Below are 22573 nucleotides of genomic sequence, written 5' to 3'. Positions count from 1 at the left end.
TTCCAAACAGTCTTCATTTCCAGGCTCAGTTTTTGAGTGAAAATTTTCAAAACTGGGACTCATTAAAAGTCAGTATAGCTGAGGCTTTTTAACACTCTTTAAAAATTCTAGAGTTATTAAATGTATCTTTAGCCTTAACTCCCAATACTGAAATACTGTTTGAAAATGCAGCTTAGACTCTCAAATTAGTCTGAAACTTTTGAACATGGTACTTGCACTGTTTGCATCCCTAAGAGTGTGTTTATCTGTAGCTACACTGAGCTTTGCAAGCATGGGATCTGAGCATGGGCACAAGAAATTTTGCCATTATATTATCAAACTTCCTTTAGAAGAAGACTGAAGACTACACTGTTTCCTTGGATGAGCAATTGAATCTGGAAACCTGTCATGGTCCAATTCCAGTAATTTCGGTGGATCTGTGCAAGCGTTGTTGTAAAATGTCCCATACTGTATAGAGAAATCAAAGACTTGTTCTGACTTAGGGGCTTTTCTTTCTGTCCTTTGGAAATGAACACAGCTTGTTGGACCGTGAGGCCAAGGAAAATGAGCTTCTGGAGGCATGCCCTGATGCAGCAGGAAGTAATGGTTAATTTCAGCTTGGAACCAAATGGGAGTCTCGCTTACATTGTCTGTAAATGCAAAGCATCCTTTCTTACATGTCAGTAAAATTTCATCCAATATATTTCCCCTATTCTTGAAAACTACTTGACATGCTTTATGTCTGTGGTGATGGACCTGTGCATCAGTGCATCTCCAGAGCCTCCTGTGTATGGAAGTTTTCCAAGAAACAGAGCAGAGTCGTGTTTTGAGTCACATGAGCGAAACCGTGGAGGGCATATCAGATCTGAATTCTGCACCGGAAATGAATGGGAATGGAACAATGGAGTGATTTATTGCTCCTCGTGAGACACGCCAGAGAGAAAATTATTTCCTAGAGCTCTAATGTACTACAGTGTATTTTCGTATGCTACTCTTGAAGATACAGAGAACTACTAGCAGCCTGGAAAGTGTCTATGAAAGCTGGCATACATCAACACGTGCAGAACATGAGTCCTCCACTTCCAGTCACAGTTCATTTCTAGCACAGTGGTAATGGCCAAGTGGATGAAAGAAAGGAAGGGCAGAAGGAAGGACCCCTATCAGTGTGTGATAGGTATCTAGGATCCCTAGATGTGTGTCCTGAAGTGGGTGCTGCTAAAAAGGGAAGTTGTACCTGGTGAGCATTTTATGAGGCCAGATCATAAGCTACATTGGTCAACACAGCATCCTGACACTGATCAGAATACTTTGATAGATTTTAAGCCTGTGGAGGTTTAGTGAACACAGCCACTGGATGTGCTGATTCATGGTGAAGTGCTTTCTGATTTAAAAACTTGGGAATTTCTTGTCAATTACCCTGTCTATTTGGAAATGCAATCTTTTTTATTTTCTGGAGTTTTTTACAAACTAAACAACCTAGGCTCTTTGATTTTCTCTCTCATTTTAAGGAAAGACAATTAAGCTCTACCTCTTTTTTTTTGGTAAAAAGCCTTTAGCAAAAATATTGTTTAGATGACTTATACCTACTCTTGAAAATTATCATCAGTGTAATGGGCACTGTCTCTTTACATCAGTATTAAAAATATGACGAGGTTCTTACCTCAGCCTTGTCAACATACAAAGGACAGTTGATTTTAAGATGTGTTACTGGACATACTCCATCACAAAACTAGGCCTAGTAGAGATCGTTGTGAAGATTTGGATGTGATTCTTGAAAGATGCATCTTTCTTGAGAGCTTTCAGGGACTATTGTTTGAGGTGTAACATGAAATCTCTACAAACTGATGGTAAGTCATGGATATGGTAGGATGGTAGCAGATAGCAATCTCTATGCAGTTATACAGGAACATCTACTGCCTATATTCCATTTTCCTTCCAGAAAAAAATGGAAAAAAAATAATCAGTTCCCTTAGTTTCTCTTGGACACAGTTTTAATCCTTTCTCCCAGATTTATTTTTGACTAGAAGCCAAGAGCTACACTGGAAATCAATGATTCAGTGTTCATTTGAACCCAGGATCTTCCTGACTTTCAGTACCAGTCCAACTACTAGACAACAATAACATCTTATGATGTCTCAGAAAAGAGTCCTCTTGGTGGGAAAGGGAGGAAAATTCCCAGCAGAACTCCCGTGGACTTCTGACCTCTGATAAAAATGAGGAAACAACACTTACAATTTTTCAAGACATTATCATTATCATTATGTTTCTCTTAAAGGAGACATGTCAAGCTTTTACAAATTAAAAATAAACAATCTCTGTGTAGTTTTTTGAAAAGTTCCATATTTGTTTTGCTAATAACTTAGTCTGTCCAGACAAAATTAATATTAACATGTTTCTTTTGTGTTACTAGTCATATGCATTTATGAATGTATGTATTTTTATATACATATAAAATGATAGAATGATAGTGGTCATATCACTCTGTTCATTATAGAGAATGGGCCAAAATCTCCATCAAATTGTGTTCTACTGAAGATTGAGTGGGTTGCCCATCAGCTTTTGTACCACAGTAAGTACATGCATGCATTTTTGCAGGATGTTTTCCACCATATGACTCTGTGTTATACTTAACTTCTGGCAAATCTCAGACGATAAATTGCTGATATGTTTGGAAAAGGGACTGTATTTATCACATTCTTTTCAATGAAACTCCTTTACAAATTTCACTGATGTATTTCAATATGGATTATGCTTTCCAGATCTAGCAAAAAGTTAGTTAAAAGCCAAAAGGGGGTTTAGCAGAGGTTCAAAGTGCTTCTGAACTCTCTATTCTTTTGAAGATCTCTATGTTTCTGCTTTCTCTAAGGGAGTACTTGAGTAGTTTATGCTTACCTTGTTTAAACAATAGACTCAAAGAACTAATCTGAACTATTTGAGGAAAGAAAGCAAGCTGCCTTCTCCGCATTCAACTAACTTTTTTTAAACTGCTTTCATGCATTTTTTGCATGTTTATATTGTTCTGACTCCACAAAATTCATTAATGCCAGTGTTGTTGCAGAAAGATGCTTTCACCAGAGTATACATATACTTTGCTGAATTAAAGATACTCTTTACATCTCAGTATATAAAATTTGGCAAAAAAAATGTGAGCAAATGAATTCCCACAAACTATTCTACAGCACTATCTTGCTGTGTCTTAAGTTTCAGGTGAAGAAATCAGCAAGGGAACATTTTGATTACAATCTTACTTCATCTTCTTATAAAGAAGAATGAAAAAATAAATGATGCACAGGTTGATAAAAGCCAGAAGGTGGCCATAACTCTGGGTCATACTATGGCCCACACTCTGCAAGCACAAATGCATGAGTTTATCTTGGTGCACAAAGGTAATCTCATAAGAAATCATGGAAGTGCTTAGATGAGACTAGGCATGTGCATAAGGATTTGCAGGATCAAGCATAAATGCTGATTTACTGCCTATGCAATCTTCAATATAACCTACTCTGATTAAGAGTTTGGCAATTATCTGTAATAACTAGTGTATGTGACCATTGCTCTATGGGACAATAAAGAAATGCAAAATATCAGTGAATGCAAAACTGCCAAATCACAAATATCAAAGGTTCAGAGCTCGCAGTGAGAATGTAGTCCAACAAATTGTATGAACAGAGGTGTTGCATGGAGAATGTTGGCTTGTCAAAGAAGCAGTAACGCGCAGGAGTCAGCTTATGTGCATTTGAGTCTTCTTATGAGAAATGCAAATATTTTTTTTCAAAAGTTTCTTGTTCTTTCTCTATATTCTCATAGAACCTTTCAGCATAACATTTGTGTGTATAATGAACACTAGAAGACATAGCATAGTGTATTTAATAAATCATTCTTGTAATAGTAAATATAAATAATTATAAATAATATTAAGTAAATATAAATAATATTAAGTAAATATAAATAATATTAATTTAATATAAACAGAGCCTTCATTCTAATGTGCTTGTACTTGATGGAGTCCAAAAGAATTTTCAAAAAAGAGCTGAATTATTTTCTATGGGTTGTTCAGTGTATACTGCTTCTGTATCTCTTTATTTTATTTATTTTGTGTTTAGCTAGAGGGAATTCTAGCAGTCTTAGTAGTTAACTGTTCTGTTTTTTGTTTTTTTTTTTTTTTTTTTAGTTTTTTTTTTTTTTTTTGTAGTTGTCAGACATTCTGGAAGTGATGAGGCTCTCATTTTGTGGTAATGACAATGCTTCAGCCTATAACATCAGTGCTGGTGTCCTAAGAAATGTCTGCTTTGTGGATGCCCTCAACTTGGTTCCCCATGTCTTCTTGCTATTTATCACCTTCCCGATTTTGTTCATTGGTGAGTTATTCAATAGAGATGTGCAATCCTAAAAACACTTGAGCATGTATTTACATTCAGTCATGTTTATATGTGCTTGAAGGCCTGTGGTGCAAGCCATTGGATGCTTTGTATCAATTTTAACAAGGAAGAGACAGAAGGGCTTGACCCAGAGGACGTGACACCAGCCTGCTTGAAATATTGAGGAATTTTATATATAAATCTGAACTAAGCAGCATGAAAAGATGGATGAGAACCAGACAAATCAGATCTAAATGCTTTGAAACTTCTCTCTGGAGAAGTTTACTTCAGATTTGAAATTGGCAACTTGCAACCTTTGCTATTTTTAGATATGAGAAGACTTAGGGCAGTGGGTCTGAATTCCCTTCAAGTTACGTGAATTTCAGAGAATGTCCAAAATGTGCAACTTGAATCTAAGGCTAGAAGAAGTGTAGGAAGGAAACTTTTAAAACAGAATAATTACTTCTTTTGCCAACATTTGTAAACAGAAGTAGAGCAAAAGAGATAATCTTTTTTCCACAGGAATGAAAATAAGAAATGATAAATCTCTCTTGAAGAATTTAGGACAGTGAAGTGGCTCTTGCTCACACATTCTTGTAAAAAGCCCCATCTAAATTAGTACTCTATAGTTGTCTCTTTATCCCAGTTATTTGCAGTGATGAAATAAATGCAGTGATGAAATGAATGCAATCTAATACTTTTTCAGAGCTGTCAAACACATTCTAACTGATTGTAGGAGATAAAGAGACTTGAATAACCATCAGAAGGCAATAAGTATTAATAAAAATTAATATTCTCCTGACAACTGCATGAGAAATGGGATGTCAGTTCTCCCATGTTACCTTCCTGATGTCACATATATACATTTCTTCAATGAGGAAGATTTTAGTTTGGGACTATATTAAAACTAGAGATTTAAGGACTTCCATTTTGCAAAAATACTCTGAAGTGATTGAATAATAGGCTACGGGAACCTGTGGGCTCAGACACTCAGTACCTAGCAGTCAAAGGTATAACAAGATCCCATGACTGAAAACTAATTAAGTAATTAAGCAAGGAAAAAAAAAAAAAAAAAGTCTAAATAATACAAGAAAGTTCTAACAAAAGAATGACCTAAGACTGGAAAAAAAAACCCCAAACAAGTGTTATGGAAAACTCTCTCAGACACTTTGTGCTAGTGCTGGCTCTTTCTCTGGTATGAGATGCAAGTCATCCCTGAACAATTCTGCAGAAGTATCTGATAGAAACTCAATGCAAGATATGAGGGCAGAGATAATCTTTTACAACATTCTGTGTTATGCATCACACGGTAGCAGACAGCTCCAATTTTTTCACAGATATTAGCCAATTAATTTTGAAATAGTTTTGCAGCCACTGAAAATTCCCTCTATTTTCTAACAATGTTAGGAAAAAAAATGTAGTAACTTAAATTGTGTGTTATGTATGTAACTATTTGGTTTCTGTTTTGTTGCTTGATTATCAGGAAAAATAGTTATTGAACAGAGCATTAAAAGCCAACTGGAGTCCACAGCATTGACTGATTCCAAAACCAATAATAGATGATGAACTGTGTTTGTGTAGATGTGTGGGCAAAGAGGAAATAAAAATGAAAAGCAGCTTGGGACAGACAAAGATAGGAGCAAGGTCAAAGAAAGCCACATTAGATTAGGAAAATCTTTGGGAAACTGCAGAAAATGCTTAGGTGGGTTTGGAGAAGAAAGGATGTTTTGTTCCTGCAGTACTTTGCTTATTAAACAAGGATGAAATGGCAAAATCCTGACACAGTTTGAATGAAAAAACCTGGGCTCTGGTTTATGTGTTTCTGAGTTACCTGATAAGCCCTTAGGCACAATGAGATGCTGCATCCTTGTGTATCAAAAGCATATCCTGGATTTTAAACTCGGTATGTTTTGTTTTCTTTTGTTTTGTTTCTTTACTTCCCCAATATGTGCTGTGGGATTCAGCAATTCTGTCAGGGAATTCCAAGAGTTGCCTTACAATAAGTGGGACGTGTGCCTGTTTGGGTTAACTGACTCATGACAACCCTGTACCAGGGTGGGAAAGGGACAGAGGCCGAAGCAACGTGCAGGGCAAGACTTGCCATCACAAGAGGCTAACATCTGGCCAGTCCGCAGCTCGCCCCAGCACTGTCACATCCTCAGGTCCTTGGTGTCCTTCTTCTTGCCAGGTTTCTGGCCTCAGAGGGGTTCTTGTCTGAAAAGGATAGGTGCCATCTGAGGTGATGACATGGAAATAGGCTTCAAGATTAATTTGTTGTTTAAATCATCTGAGCCTTGGTGCTGTGCTGGGAGCTTTAATGTGCCAGGAATGCACAGGAGTGGGAGACTGGGCTGTGCCTGAGGAGTGGACACTGGGAAATCGACGTTCAGCATCCCCTGAGACATTGATCACAACCAGTACTGAAACAGAGATAATAAATGCTACTTGTCTGAAGTAAATGTATCTCTTTGAGGCCTCACTGGAGGATGCAACTTTTACATCAGTTGGAAACTTTGCCCACTATTGTCTGTGACTGGGAAAGACACGATGATGCCATCACTTAAGATCTGTCAGTCCCTGTTGTGTGAGCATGAGACTCAGATGTTTCTTTTGGTTTTCTCATCTTTGTTCTTGGCCAGGGACCTCTTCTCTTTGATTGCAATTGTGAGAAGTCTGTTGTCCCATTGTATACAGGATTAGATTGAAATTATGGGGAGCTGATGGCAACTCAGATGCTCCTGGGTCATCTTATTAGTAACATGAGACCGCATAGTCTTGTCGAGTTTTTGTATTGATTGTATATTATTAAGTGTGATCTATGGATTAGAACAGGAAATTGATAACCAGATCACTCACTGACTGACTGTGTGATAACCTTCCTCTTTCATTCCTATTATTTCCCAGGCTGGGGAAGCCAAAGCTCCAAAGTCCAGATTCACCACAATACCTGGCTGCACTTCCCTGGGCACAACCTGCGGTGGATCCTGACATTCACCCTCCTGTTTGTACACGTGTGTGAAATAGCAGAGGGCATAGTTTCCGATACGTAAGTGACAGTGTTTGGTGGATAGCCAAGCTAATTGCATTCATTAATGTGTAGTGTTACTGTGTGATGGACTGGCTAGTAAGGTGTAAAGAATTTTTCCCCAAATAATCTAGGGCATCATTTCATGAACTGTCTGAATTTTAATGGTATGAAGGTGAAACAGTTATTATTAGCACTTTGTTATTTTCTTCTCAAGCTATAACGGCAAGTAAATATTGACAAAAGTTAAAGCATTCACATGGGAAGAAATCCATTTGTCTCTAGGAAAGTCATATTTGTCCTCTTAAATAGATTATCAGAATACCTGGGAATGTAACAGTGGTGGAGAAAGACACCAAATTAACTCATTTATACCTTGTTTATTTTCAGGCAAATGAAATCTCGCCATCTGCATCTCTTTCTACCAGCTATAATGGGATTTGTGGCTGCCACTGTATCCATAGTCTATTACCATAATATTGAAACATCTAACTTTCCAAAGTTACTGTTGGGTAAGTCTAGGTCTGATATTTATATACTCTTACAAAACCCAGTAGTTTAGCCAAAGTCAACTTGCATAGATTGAAGAGGATGGTGAAATGTGTGAGAACGTTAAGAGAGGAATAATTCTCTGCTCTTCAAACTAGTATTATTGTAGGAGTTATTACATCTTTTGTAAGGTACACACTGAAAACTGTTTTTAAAAATGATCACGAAGGGAAAAGCATTGCATGCCTGTAATATTTCTAGCATGAGCTTTTAGGTATTTTTTCAGCAAGCTAGGATGTAGAAGATAATTAAACTATGAACTCTTTTTTCAAAATGAGCATGTTTCCATATGCTCCCTTGGGATGCATCCTGCTTTTTCAAAGAGGAAATATGATATTTGTCAAGTTAAGTGAATTTTACTTCATTTTAATAACAAAGTTCCCCCTCAGATTACTTCAGTGGACTTTTGTAATTGTGTGAAGACCCACCATTGTGGACGTCTTTGAAGAGTGATAACCCAGGAAACAAAACAGTGACTTGGGAAAAGGAAGTGCAAAGCAAATTTCTTGAACCTGGCTTCCTGACTTTGGCTGACATCATGTGTTGCCAGCCTGCAGGCTGGTGATATAGAGGCTCACCATGCCTACATTGCACTAAGCCATGGAATATTTCTGTCTGAGAGAGCTAAAACTTCTACAGCACTGTTGTGGTTCATTTATATATATATATATATTTATTTATTTATTTATTTATTTATTTTAAAATTATGTATGTGCATCTGTTCTACAGCTCTCTTTCTTTACTGGATAATGGCCTTTGTCACCAAAACAATCAAGCTTGTCAGATACTGCCAGGATGGTGTGCCTTTTTCTCAGCTGCGTTTCTGCATCACTGGAATTATGGTCATTCTCTATGGGCTGCTGATGGCTGTGGAGATCAATGTCATTCGAGTTAGGGTATGTGGTTTCTTTATCAGGATCTGACAAAAATCAGTGGTATCTCAGGGATGGAGATGGGTCTTTAGCCCCAGTAAAACTGGCTTGTGTTAAATTTAGGCCCAAGTTTAGCTTAGTGGTAAATGTCTGGTTAATTCTATGGAAATTGATGGGACCTAGCATCTCTTTAAAATGAATGTCCTTCATGTGTCCCTGGGCTCGGTATGTATGCATGCCTGTGTATATGTATACACACAGAAAGTGCATATTTACTTGTATAGATAGATATACATGCATATTTGTGCATGTAAGGGTATATGTGTGCATGTATGTAATCTGTGCTGTGTTAATGTAGATAAGCTATATATGTAGTGAATGTATAAATTAGCATATGTTCTTACCCATGATAATCTAAAATATAATTATACCCCAAAAATTCGTTTCTGTTGTTGTTCAGATAGACGCAGGTAGTGCTGGTAGGCTACAGAGCTTTGTCCACATCCCACATTACTCAATTTCTTGCCAGTTATGCTTTTAAAAGGGAAATGTTCCGATTTATATGCAAATTTATATTTAAATTCAATGTATAATTACGTTTAAATGCTTTTAATACTTTGACACTGTAGTTGTATTATATGCAATTTTTACTAAAAATTATCATTAATAAGATCATTCCTGAGAACAAGCTGTCAATTTTCTCCTCTCCAGAGGTATGTTTTTTTCATGAACCCTCAGAAAGTAAAGCCACCAGAAGATCTACAGGACCTGGGAGTGAGGTTTCTGCAGCCATTTGTCAATTTGCTCTCAAAGGCAACTTACTGGTGGATGAATACTCTTATTATATCTGCTCACAAGAAACCTGTGGACCTGAAAGCAATTGGAAAGCTTCCAATTGCAATGAGAGCACTGACAAATTATGTTTGTCTCAAAGAAGCGTATGAGGAACAAAAGGTAAACCAACAATGTTCATGTCACTGTTTGGCCTTGGAAACTATAGTGTCACTTTGAATTTTTTCTGCTTCTATGAAATCCTAGTTTTAGGAATTTTTAACTTAGGATAGTTGTTCCAAGGTGAAACTTGGCTTAGGAAGTTCCAATCCAATGGCTACTGTTTGGTTTTACGTGAATTTACAGCAGGAGAGTGTTGCCAGATTGAGAGCAACAGGAAACTAAACCCATAACAGACTTATCACTTGCTAGATTTCATTTTAAAGGCGAAATCTTTGTTTAAATCTTAGCTGCTTATGACAGCATCTTAAATTAGAAGACATTCTGTCCATAGTTTCAGCTGGAAGTACTCATCTTCACTTTTTTCTCTAGAAAGAGAAATAGCCAAAACTACACATCAAGAATAGCCAAAACACTTGTGTCTTAACAGCTTCTTAGTCACCAATCCAAAACACAGCACCGTTCAGGCTGCTATGAAAAAACATTAACTCCATCCCAGCCAGACACAGTACAAAAACCATGGTTGGGCAAACTCACTGGGTAGGGCAGGAGTTTCCAGAGAAACTTCTCGATACATTTAGGCAAAACTGTCGTGTTTCACTTGTGATTAAACCTTGTGATTTCTGCCAAAAAAGAATTATTTTGTTTTGCAGAAAGGAGGAAGGATTTGAGAGCCTGCCTCCCTGCTTTGTACATACATATCAATACTCAAGCATAAACAGAGAGAATACAGGCATTCAGAGGTCACTTTGGAAAATGTAGCATGTAGGACCAAAGTATATAAATCCTGTTCCTGCAGAAACCAGATAAATGTGTTTCTATGCAGTGTCTGGTTTAAAACTGCAGTAAGAAGGAAAGCCAGGAGGAGCAGCAATATGCTCCCAGCAACTAATGGAGCTGCACTCTACTTTCTCTGGGCTCTCTGAAATGAAACCTTGATCCGTATAATTGTTTCTATTTTAATAGATGAAGGTTGCTTCTCTTTCCTTTTGTAATTGATGTTTACAGAGAGTAGAGACTGGAGACAAAGACCCTTCTGCTTATAAGCAGAAAACTTCAGAATTATTGGAACTGAGCTTTTCATAGCAAAGGGGAAGTGCATCCCTTAGGCCAGCTCCTTGAAGAAGCATTTGGTGCCTAAATACTACTTAAAGAGACTGGAGAGTCTTAGGCACCGACATGTCCTGAGGATCTGAGTCTCTGTGCCATTCTTAATGACAGGCATGATGTCTGGATGCAAGCATTTGTCTGTGGCTTATTACATCTGCAGATACTGTGTGTTCCTGCACAAATATGCGGCTCAGGTGCCAAAAAAAGGCAAGCTAAATGTGCCATTGCTCATGTGCATGAGTGCAAACATTCAGCGTGTAGCTTCCCTAGGTGTGTGTCATACATATATGAAGACTTGCATAAATACGGTTACATGCATCTACATTTAGGTGGCTGACTTACTTCAGATTTTTTGCTTTCCATAATTGTTTAGTCTCAAGATTACCACGGCATCTAGCCCATTTATGCTAATATTCAAAACCAGGCTGTAACCGTGACATAAACTGATACTTCATAGATAAAGTAAACCAGAGGACTAAAACAAATCCAAAGAGTCAGGCAGTAAAACTTGCTGCAGTTCACTCCCAGAGAAATGTGTTGGTTTGATCGTGGTTGGGTCAGAAAACAGCCACAGAATTAGGAAAATTCTTCAGGTTGAAGCATGGTCTGCAATCTGGAAGAGATGATATGTCACTGTCTCTGCTGTCAGTGTGTATTTCACACTAATGTTCCACAGCTGGAGAGGGGAACATGGAACATCCCCAGCATTCTCTGGATTAAGTGGGGTTATCCCTGCCTGTGCCTGAAGATAGCTGATCTCAGCTGTGCTCTGTGGCCCTGCAGACAGAAGGCTTCTGTTCCTTTTCAAACCCTTCTTATCAGGCTTTGATGAAAGATGCTGAATATGACCATGAATATTCTGTATTGTAAAATGCCCTTGAGATAGCTCACATGATGTTGCTTTGCTATCCCTTCTGCATGCTATGAAAATTGAAAGCAGTTGAGGTTTTCTACCAAATAATAGCTTGAGGGAATCAAATCAGATTAGATTTGGTTACTGTTTTCTCAAAATCACTGTTTTCCAAACCTGTGTCTCCCAAGCATATAGGAGTGTAAACCAGTGGGTCTGAGACTGACTTTGTATGGCTGCTGTATTCTGCTAAAATAGGATATTGCCACTTGTGAAACCATGAAGTCTGTGAACATTAGGTTCAATCTTTTCTTGTTTTCTTTGATGTCAGTGGGCAACTCCTTAAAGCTGTATTCAACTATTTAGAGAGAATTCTTCTGACTCATATCATATGAAGGTTTGCCCACTGACATGAGACGTAAGCTAATATTTCTCAGTGACAAATCTGAATTCCCTATTCTGTTATATGTTTTTTTACATTTTTAAATTTTCATCAAGCAGTTATTATTATTATGAATACATTCACTACTCAGATTTCTTTAGTTATAAGCAATTTTTTCAAACCATTGAGTAATTTAATTTTAATATCACTTTCATGCTACATGGTATTTTATAGAATTTTAAAGCCAATTATCAGTAATTTTATTGTAATATTAAGTAATATTGAACAACACAATACAAAGATAAATAACTTTGATTGACATTCTAATTGGCTATTAGTCTTGTAGTTGCTACTGCAAAAGGCATTCCAACTCTTACAGTAAGATATAGGTCATTTGTTACTGGTTTTATAGATAGCTTGTGTGTGGCAACATAGCATAACACAGCCTATCATAAGAAAACAACATCACATACGTTCTTTCAAATTAGAAGATACTATAAAACTACAGGTAAAATAAGCTCTTTTGGTAATTAAGCTTACTTAAATATGCTGTTTGAGGTTTCTTCCTCAACAAAGTATTGCCAACAATAAATTGTAATCGGCTTTCCTTGTCTTATTATTTCCTGCCATCAGTAAATATTCTAAAAGATGGACATGATATATTTTCTTGATTTTTCTGGATAGTTTCCTATAGAAGCAGACATACCTCAGCTTATGGTATTTTTATCATACCTTTCTAAGAATCCTGGAGAAATTAGAATTGTGGATAGGAAGGCTTCTTCTGCAGAATAAACAGTAATGCATATCATACACATAGGCTTGGATCCATGACTTAAATTCATATATTCTCTTTAATACATGTTCACAGTTCCTACTATATTAATGGATATTTTTGCTGAAGATAAAGAATTCTTTAATAAGATAAATAAGTCCTTAATAATATGCAATGAAAGTCTCACAGCCAAATTTTTTGGACCAACATACTATCTGTGGCTAGTACTTGTCACATAATCCTCCCGCCAAAAAAAATGACCCTGTTTCTGTTGTTGCTTGGCTTTTGGTTTGTTTTCCATACAAGTGGTTTAGATGTTTCAAAACTCTTATTAATGCATCATATATCACATGCCCCAAAGATTTAACACATTGATATTACATTTGGTTTACCCCATCAACCAAAATCCCATGTAATTTGCCTTGACAGGTAATAGAAGGTTTTACTTTTGGATAAAGTATTTATAAATAGAAATTGCAGTTTTTAAAGTCAAGGACTGTCAGAATTTCCTGTCTTGCTATTCATGTGCCACTGTGGATCTTACCTGTTATAGCAAAAAGAAGAGGAAAGAAAGTGTGTTATACAGCTAGAAATCACAGAACAGAGCATTGCCCTTCAGCATCAGACTGAACCTGTCAGCTCCAGCACTAAGGAAACAGTCAGATTGCCATATTTACCAAGGCATGCCTTACAGGTGGCTTAATTTACCAGCAAGTGCTGTCTCACTGCCCTTATTTCAACTGTTGAGTGCCCAAGGTAGAGAAAATTACAGTGATTTAAAATGGAGGTGACAAAGACAAGATAACCTAAGCAAGTGCCACAGGTGAGAACAGCAGTCCAGCCCGGTACTTCATACAACAATTGCTACCAACTTTACCAACAAAAATAATCAAATGTAAACAAACACCAAGATGCTTAGTTGTGTAAACAGATTAAGTTCACATTCGTGTTGCTGAAACTCTTCCCTTTAGTACAGCTCCATTCCTTTTCTGTAACTGGATCTTTTTTAACATTATGTTTTAAGATTCTTTTTCTCACCTTCCAAAAGGAAAGTAAGTCCTTCCAGTCTCCTGTGACCAAGAGGAGAAGTTCTTGGTTTCAGGTGGCTTCCCAAGACACAGTGTCTTAAAGGGACTAGGAAACTACAGAAAATAATCATGTTAATAATGCTTTTCTGATGCAGAAGGCCCAGACAGAGCTTTTAATTTGATTTTTATGACATTGGCCAAACTTTCAAGCGTGGATTTACTGAAATATGTCAGTGGTCATCAGAGAGCTATAATGAGTAGTGATTGACAGATCAGCACCTAAAAAAAGGATAGGATTCAAACATACAACATACTATACCACAAGCCCTTAACACTAGGCCTCAAGAACCATTGTGGAATAGAGTTTAAGATTAGAAAAAAACCTGCACTTTTCTATCTCCTCCCTCCTCATTAGATGCTTCAGGTAATTTGAAGTCCTGATTAAGAAAGAAGAAACAACATTATTAGGTAGTTTAATTTAATTAGGTTTTTTACCAATGAAAAGTAAATAGATTTCATGTAGCGATGACAACTATGTGAATTTTGTAGTAGTACTGAAAATGGCTATTAAAATAGCAAAATCTTATTAAAGAAATAAGAATTTACCATTGCCATTTACCAAATTTACCATTATGTGAGTGCTCAGAACAGTACGTGCAATTTTTTTCCAAAAGATGGAAGATGTGTTTTCCTTATAAGTTAGTTTAGCTCCTATCAAGCTGTTAGAGTGCAGACTGTTTGTTTGAGGAGGATGATGACAGCCCCTGTAGTGCAAAACCCAATAGGCAACAAATTCAGAGCCTTTGTCTGAGAAACTCCCATGAGGCCTTTGTGCTCTTTCCCTCATCAGAAGAAGCAGTTTCATTCTTACCACTTTCTGAAATGTTACCTCTAATTTGTTCCCATGCTGCTTATTTCTGTGTACTCGCCTTCTTGGCATTGGGTATGACCAGAGACTGACCTAATCTCCAGAAGCCAGTAAGCAGTTATCTGGCCCTCCTGTACACTTGTACATTTTTGGCACCATGTGCATATTCTATCTCACTGTTGAAGTGGCATAAAAGGAAAAACAGAAAAGAGGAAAAATGATGAGGCAGCCAGGCAGGGTACAGGCTTTTCTCTGGTTAATTTGCTGTGGGCAGGGAGTTGTTATTGCTGGGCTATACTTAAAATGTCTCTGAACGCTCAGGAGGGCTTGGCTTGGGTTACAAGTTGCAGGCATCCATCCTACTTGAAGAATGACAGATGCTTTTTTAAAGTGCCAAAAGCTGCTGCCTGAAGTGCTCTGCAGGCCATGGATCTGTTATGTAAAACTCTTTCTTCTTTAGGTTAATAAGACCTCCGAAATACCAGAACCCCTCTGACTAGATACAGAGATAGCTCCCGGTTGGTGTTTTAGGGCAAGAGTTGTGATACTGCATAGATTCACAGAACTAAGGCTAGAAAGGACCCTTAGCTGATTTAATCTTACCTCCCTATGAAGCCTATTACTTTCATCTCTGAGCACAGGAATTAGTGATTGGCTGAAGTACGCCTTCCTGGAAAGCATCCAAGAGATAGGAAAAAAAAAATCCAGATAAATTAATTTAAACTATATTCTTGTAGGTGTCTGTCTGTGTTTTTTCCTTCATTCCCTTTTTCACTTCAGAAGCCTTTACTGGAATGAGTGGTTTCACACCTACTGTGAAAGTCAAGATTACCCATATGAGCAAGGCCTTGACGGGTCGGACCTTTTTCTGAGCACACATGTGACAAGGAATGTGCCAGTACGGTTAATCTGTATTTGCATTCCTGTGTTCACAGGCTCAGAAAACTGTTAGGATTTAGATGTGAGGAACCACAGTTACCAAGAGAAGGTAGAATTTGAATTTGATGTGAAGAATGTCTGAAATCTGTTGATACACTTGCTGCCTCATCTACTCCAAAATACCCTTCAGGAATCATTTTGGCATCCAGGCAGGAGTGAGGTAGAAGCTGCTGTATACAGCCTGGGAGTTATCTTCTTGGGGCATTGATACCTGTTTCTCTGTTTTCCAGAAAAAGGTAGCAGACCAGCCCAATCGGAGTCCCTCCATATGGTTAGCAATGTACAGTGCTTTTGGACGACCAATTCTTCTCAGCAGCACATTCCGTTACTTGGCTGATTTGCTGGGTTTTGCTGGGCCGTTATGCATTTCTGGCATTGTCCAGGGCTTCCAGAATACAACAAACAATACAAATACAACAGAAAAGGTAACCTCACAACATGGATCAAAAGACTTTTTTAATACATCTGGCTGCATGATTTCATATGTCTGTGATCATCATTGTATTATTTCATTGTTTCTTTCAAGCAAATTGAGTAAATTTTTGTGAGAGGCAGTCAAGTTATAAACCTGAGTAGTGGAAGTCTTTCGTATGAATGCAACACAGGTAGTGCATGTTTCCCCCAGTTGCCCAGCTGTCTGCCTCTTGGTGGAGGTGTCCCCACAGTTTTGGGGAGAAGGAACAGATTTTCTGCTCCTCTTCAACTGTGCCTCTTTATTTCAGGCAGGTTACCCGCTGTTGGTGGATGCATCCATCAAGGATGAGTCTGGAAATTCTTCGTTTCTGTTCACCTGTCCATTCGTAGTTCACTGACAGGTTTGAGGTCTCTGAAATCAGTTTTCTGCTGGGAATATGAGAGTAGTCACTCCCTGTTTGTGACTGATAATGCTGCTTATTGCGATGATGAAATGCATTGGCTTATAGAAGTTGAAAAGCATCCACTTTATTCAGTGGCATTCTTGATACTAGAGATGCACAGAAGATGCTAGTTCACAGCTCATTTCAAGTTTCACTGAGACTGAACTTTCAGAAATCACCTCTAAGCACTGAGCAAGCCTCTGACACAGAACATTTTCTATCATAAGAAAAAGAAATTATTAGTAGCTAGTGAAAAGATACAGGTAAAATGATTTTACTAGTTGACAGCAGAGAAGACATGATGAAGAAATTTTCCTACTCCTGTGTTCTGATACAGAAACATCTCCATACACTTTATGCAGTGAGTGTTTTGAATTTGAATGAGCAGATAGGTATGTAATGGAATAACATTTTTCCCCTTCAGATAAAGCATTTGACTATTGTCACTACCCAAATATCTTCGTCTTGGCTGCTCACTTCTGACATTCGTTTCCCTGACTGATGGTCTGAATTTGGCTTCTGATTCTTATTCAGCCATTACACTGAAGAATGAGACTTTAATTGTACAGCTTGTCAAGTAAAGCTCTTTATCATCCTTGAACCTCCACATGTTGGATTTGAGCCACAGAGTTAAAAGGCAAAGTGCATATTTTGCCTCTCTTTTTTTTTTTTTTTTTTTTTTTTTTTTTTTTTTTTTTTTAGCTTGAAAATTATTGTTTCTGGATCTCGAATTTAATAATCTGTTCCTTGTTTGCTTCCTTTATCTTTTATACTATTCAGTGTAGTGATTTTAGCTGTGGGTTTTTTTTAAGTTTTAATCGACATTGGCTAAAGGGAAGATTAAAATCATTGGATAACTGAAAACAAGCCAAGCGCCTGGCTTGATGACACTCTCTTGAATACATTTCAGAATACATTTGCTTTTGATTTATTGATTTTGATAAACTTTCTATTGGTTGTTCTTGCTATTATGTGTTTCTCCTTTAAATTCTCTCTAGTTTCAATTAACGTGAATTAATTGAATTTTATGCTTATTCCCCCATAATTCCTGAGAACTTTATGTACATTGATAAGGGTATCTACAAATGTTATTTTATTATTGTTAACCTCACTGTATAAACATGGGGAAGTTAGATGCAGCAGAACATTAATAAAAGAGTTTTCAAATATATTTATCTGACCAATCATACACTTAAGCAACCCTCATTTCAAGGAGTCTTGGGCTAGTGGAGTCACTTAGTCCTATTATTTCAGTGGGATTTAGGTGTCTTACAGATGTTAGACCTTTTGAAAAAATGGTTGGGTGATTATACACCCCTTCTGTGTGTCAGCTGCCTGTGGCAGAGGGAGGAGTGTGTGGTGTGGAGAGGCTGGGGTCACTGCAGTGAGGTGAGCCTGCATGGCTTGGGGCGCCTCTCTCCTGACTGCAGTTTCATGGCAGATGACAGTAATACAGAGTGATGAAGTAATCTTCAAGAGGGTAGATACATGGCTTACTTTCCAGTATTTTCCAAAATACCAAAGGAATAGCCTTTTCTTCAGTATTTTGGTACATTTATTTCCTTCTCTGCCTGAAACAGAGTAGCACAGTGAACATAACTAGAAAATGAAAACAAATAAAGTGATTTAAAGGAGCTTTCTTTTCCCTCCTGTTGAGGCATTTAAACCTCATTTTGTGTGGAATACTGGCATATATATTGTTATTTTATTCAGAATTCACAGGTGTCACAAATTGTATTTCTGGAAGGAATTGTTTCTATAATATGCAAATGCAACATAAGTAACTAATCCTATATAATAAAAAATACTTTCTTGCAGCTTTGTGGTGCAGGTTGAACTAGCATTTCTGTCCTACAAATCATCAAAATTCAATGGAGAAACTAAAGATAAGGCAGACGTGGTGATCTCATTGTCCCCTTCCTGCTAAAAACAATTAATTTTATAACTGCTAAGATCCTAATTCTTTGGAACATGAGAGGAGTATCTAGTTTAGTTTGTATCCATCTAATTTGTATCATTTGCAATGACTGAATTTCCTTGTTTCCAGTGTCTCAAGAATATACAATCCTCCTATGCTACTTCCATAATTTTTTCCTTTCTTTTTAGGTGAAGAATCCATCAAATTCATATCTTTCCTCAGAGGAATTCCTCAGGAATGTTTATGTTTTGGCAGTCCTTCTCTTCCTGGCCCTTCTCTTGCAGAGGACATTCCTGCAGGCATCCTACTATGTGACTACAGAAACTGGCATCAACCTACGAGGTGCTTTACTGGTGAGCAAAGATGTTTCCACGATCTGCCAAAAAATTCACTAATACTAACACCAGCTTTGTATTTTCATTTGTCTTGTTCTTTACCTGAAGACTCATTTAACAATTTTTTTGAGAGAAGATGTGCACTGTATTTTTATACACAAAACTGGAAGAAGTAGTATCACTGACAGCCAAACTGAAGGCAGGAATACCTTTTTCTAAAAACTAAACCCATCATACTAACATGTAGAAGTTTAACACTCACTCTGTGCATGTAAGAACATATCTTTGCAGATCACATTAGGTATATGAAGATAAGCAGTATCATTTTGGCTCTGCATCTGCTTTGTTCATTTGCTTATGAGGTTACCTCTGCTGACTGTGAAGTCACCTGCAGCATATCTTTGGCTGGGCTATGTTTTACAGAAACATTGCCCATGTATCATGAGCGGTGATTCTGACTATTTATGCCCTTTTGCACAGAGACCTGTGGGATGGGACAGGAGAACCACATCTCCAAAACTGTGTCTCTAAAACTGGCATCTATTGACCCTCTCTGAAAGTCATGTTTATGACAGCTCAGCATGTGGGTGGGTTGTAGCAGGGATCTCTGCAGACCGAACTCCACAGACAGCAGTAGCACTGTGTGCAAAACAGAAGCTGGTAAACTTACCCTAGGAATAACTTCTCAGCACAGAAGCTTCTGGGGTTTGTGCACACTGTGATTGACGTAGCTGTTCAAACGTTTTCTGCCTTCTCCCAGGATAGATGGTACAGACCTGGTGAAGAAAGAGTACCTGATTATTTTCTTGTGATTTTCTGAGTTCCACTTGCCAAAATGAGGATTCTTAGGACCATATGCAGCTGATGTAATTCATCATGGTCTGTAGGCATTTCTGATTAATTCTACAAGATCTACCTTGCTCATGGATGAAACAGGGCAAAGAGCACAGGTTATTTTAAAAAATTCCTTGAAGCTGCAGTGTTGGATGTATGGTCATCACTGAGAACTGGGCTCACAATATTTGTCTTTAAAATTCTAGTAGATATAAGCCCTGATTAAGCTTAAACCCTTCTAAGTTCCTACAAATTTGATAAAAATAGATGGCCAGGTTCTCCTGGTTCAGCCAGGATAGAGTCAAGCTTTCCCCAGCAGAGAGAGAGGGAAGGGATCTCCAGCCGGGTTATTCATACCATGCTGGCATCAGGTCCAGGTGCGGAGCCTTTTCACTTTCGCTTCTGGTGTTGGTTTTTGCCATACACGCGGCGGGTTTGCTCTGTGATCATTTAGCGTTATTTCTCTGTATATCTTTTGTCTTGTTCACTGTTATTGCTGTTTATTGTTGTGACCATTGATACTGTTGTTGTTCAGATTGTTCTATCACTCTGTTGTATTAAATTTCTTGTTATTTTAGCCGGGGTCTGTGTTTAACTTCCAGCCCGACTAGCGCGGGTTGGGGAGGGGCAACGGCAACGTGCTCTCTGATCCCAGCAAGGATTAAACCTTGCACACAGGTAAAGGAAAGAAACCCAAGGGAATACATACCCACCCTGATTAAAACTTCATAGATTGAGTTTAACTATCAGAAACAAGAATCTTTTTGACAGACAGTGTCACAGAAAAGCAGGCTCATTAAATATCTGTTAAAAACTGATCTTTGCCCAGTTTTCTAGATTTTGATATTTTGTTGTCATTTTTTTCTAGGTCTGTGTTAAGCAACAAACATTTTAAGAGGAACTGGAGTTTTAAGTCAGTTCTCTCTCTTGTGCTTTCTCTCACTCTGTCTCCATCTCTCTCTCTGTCTCAGGTGAGAGACTGGGAGAAGGGCTCTATTAGGTAAAAACTGATACTGCAGTTTGAAACATCCTGCTGCTACAGTTGGTTTAGAATTATATCATTTTCATATCTTCCATTTTATTCCCTTCCCACAGGCAATGATATATAACAAGATCCTGAGGCTTTCTACATCCAACTTGTCCATGGGAGAGATGACGCTGGGACAAATCAATAATTTGGTTGCCATAGAAACAAATCAATTAATGTGGTTCTTGTTCCTGTGCCCCAATCTGTGGGCAATGCCTGTTCAGGTAGAGCATCAAAGTAAGGGCCTGGTTTCCGAGATCCTCCAACCTGGTTGAAAAGTGTATATGTCTGTGAGAATACTACAAAATCCAGAGGGGAACCTGGACTTCACACTCATTTGCCAGGAAGACTAACAAGCAGAACCATGGCCCCTCCAAAGGCTGGGAGGCTGTCTCTGCAGTAAAGAGAGAGGATTTTTTTGAGCAGGGTTTCCATGTCATGGATGTGGTCTGTGAGTTTAAGAATTATGACCTGTCATCCTTTACTTGCTCATATTTTTACCACTGCTGACACAAGTCATTGCTTTTATTTCTGCCACATGGCAGTAGCTCTGGCATCTGACTACCTCTAAGTATTGCATTTGCAGTGTCCACTTGTAACTGCGTTTTGTGGCAGGAGCAAAAAGCAATTGAATCCTGCTCAGTGACTGACAGCAGCACTGAAAGAGTGCTGCACACAATGCTCAGAGAAGTTCTCATCTAAACAAGCTTAGTTACTGTAAACATCTGCTTCTTAACAAGGCTGGAAAAGATCTGTAGGCAGATCTGTAGGAAGAAAAGGTAAAAATTATTAGCCTGAAAGAAATCTTTAAAAGTGCTAAATAACTTAATGACCTAAGCCATGCTGATTTTCCATGAAGCTTGGACTCCTGCAGCACCTTCAGAATTTTAGCTTGGGGTGAGATTGGCATGGTCCTTACCTATAGGTGATCCTGCTGACATTAAACAAGTTTAAAAAGGAATAGAACCCACTCTTATAGTAGATCTGTTTTGCTGACATTCCTGGAACTGTATCAGTAATCTATTATAATACTCAGCAATATTACTACTTCTAGTGGATTGGGTAGGGTTTAGAGAATCATAAAATAACTTATGAAGAAAAAGACAAAAAATTTGACATGACAACAGAAATCAGAAATAATGCAGAGTTTATTTTTAAGTCACTGTTTCACATCGAGGTTTATTTGGAAGTGTTGCTGTTAATACTTTGGATGTTATTAAATGAGCATATGGTCTGATTGCTGTGCTAGTGAATAATTATTTGTATCCTAAATTCACAATTCATTTGTCTCTTTAATAAAGTGTCTGTCCCAGCCACTGTAGAAGTGTAGTGGCCTTCCTCACTGCTACTGTAAAAGGCTGGTTTGAGGAATCTCCTGATAATTTTGCTGATTCCCGGACTTCACCTTCAGGCAATCGAGAGGCAGGGAACACAGGAGTAGCTTGACCAAAGCTTTGGCTGGGAATGAGCATAGCATGACCTATGAATTTGTACTTGAGTGCACTTGGTGAATGAGCATCTGTGGCCAAGGCTACACAGGGCTCCTTCTGCTCTTAAGCTCTTAATAAAAGCAATTACCTTACACCCCTGCTCCAACAATAAAATCGAAAAGTGAATACTTACTATTTCCTTCGCAAAATATTATACAGCTGATACCAATGACACTGGTTTTGTGGTAATAAGTCTTTATGCCTGATATGCTCAATTGGCTGTTTTTGGGGAAAAAGAGGGAAGAAACTAACTTTGGTAGCTATGACCTGGATTATAACTATATCGCTCTGGAAAAAGGTGATAGGACTGTCCTGTTTTGCCTTGTGCAAAGGAGTTGACCTTCAAGGGTTATCCCAAGAAACAACAATTGTCAAGGCTGCCCCTCCTTGAGCAAAATAGCTTGTAGCAAATACTGAGCATGTATCCAT

The 22573-nt window shown here is 38.0% G+C and overlaps 1 protein-coding gene across 8 annotated transcripts in view; it reads left to right on the top strand.

Annotated features, from left to right (window-relative positions):
* ABCC9 (ATP binding cassette subfamily C member 9) overlaps positions 1 to 22573 on the top strand; it is a 76665-nt gene that overhangs the window by 4221 nt on the left and 49871 nt on the right. For 6 of the 8 annotated variants that reach the window (XM_026868271.1, XM_026868272.1, XM_026868269.1 and 3 more), the window contains 8 exons: positions 4172 to 4337; positions 7242 to 7383; positions 7753 to 7874; positions 8641 to 8807; positions 9495 to 9737; positions 15914 to 16108; positions 18647 to 18811; positions 20723 to 20878. In XM_026868271.1, the coding sequence (XP_026724072.1) occupies positions 4193 to 4337; positions 7242 to 7383; positions 7753 to 7874; positions 8641 to 8807; positions 9495 to 9737; positions 15914 to 16108; positions 18647 to 18811; positions 20723 to 20878 (1335 nt within the window). In that variant the 5' untranslated portion in view covers positions 4172 to 4192. Of the gene's footprint in view, positions 1 to 2473; positions 2549 to 4171; positions 4338 to 7241; positions 7384 to 7752; positions 7875 to 8640; positions 8808 to 9494; positions 9738 to 15913; positions 16109 to 18646; positions 18812 to 20722; positions 20879 to 22573 lie in introns of all 8 variants that reach the window. The other 2 variants (XM_026868270.1, XM_026868273.1) reach the window with 2 other exon arrangements.

This window comes from Athene cunicularia (assembly GCF_003259725.1).
Source record: "Athene cunicularia isolate RWA chromosome 1 unlocalized genomic scaffold, athCun1 chr1_part2, whole genome shotgun sequence".
Taxonomy (NCBI): Eukaryota; Metazoa; Chordata; class Aves; order Strigiformes; family Strigidae; genus Athene; species Athene cunicularia.
Note: the sequence above shows the minus strand (reverse complement) of the source record. Positions and strands in the feature narration are given on the sequence as shown.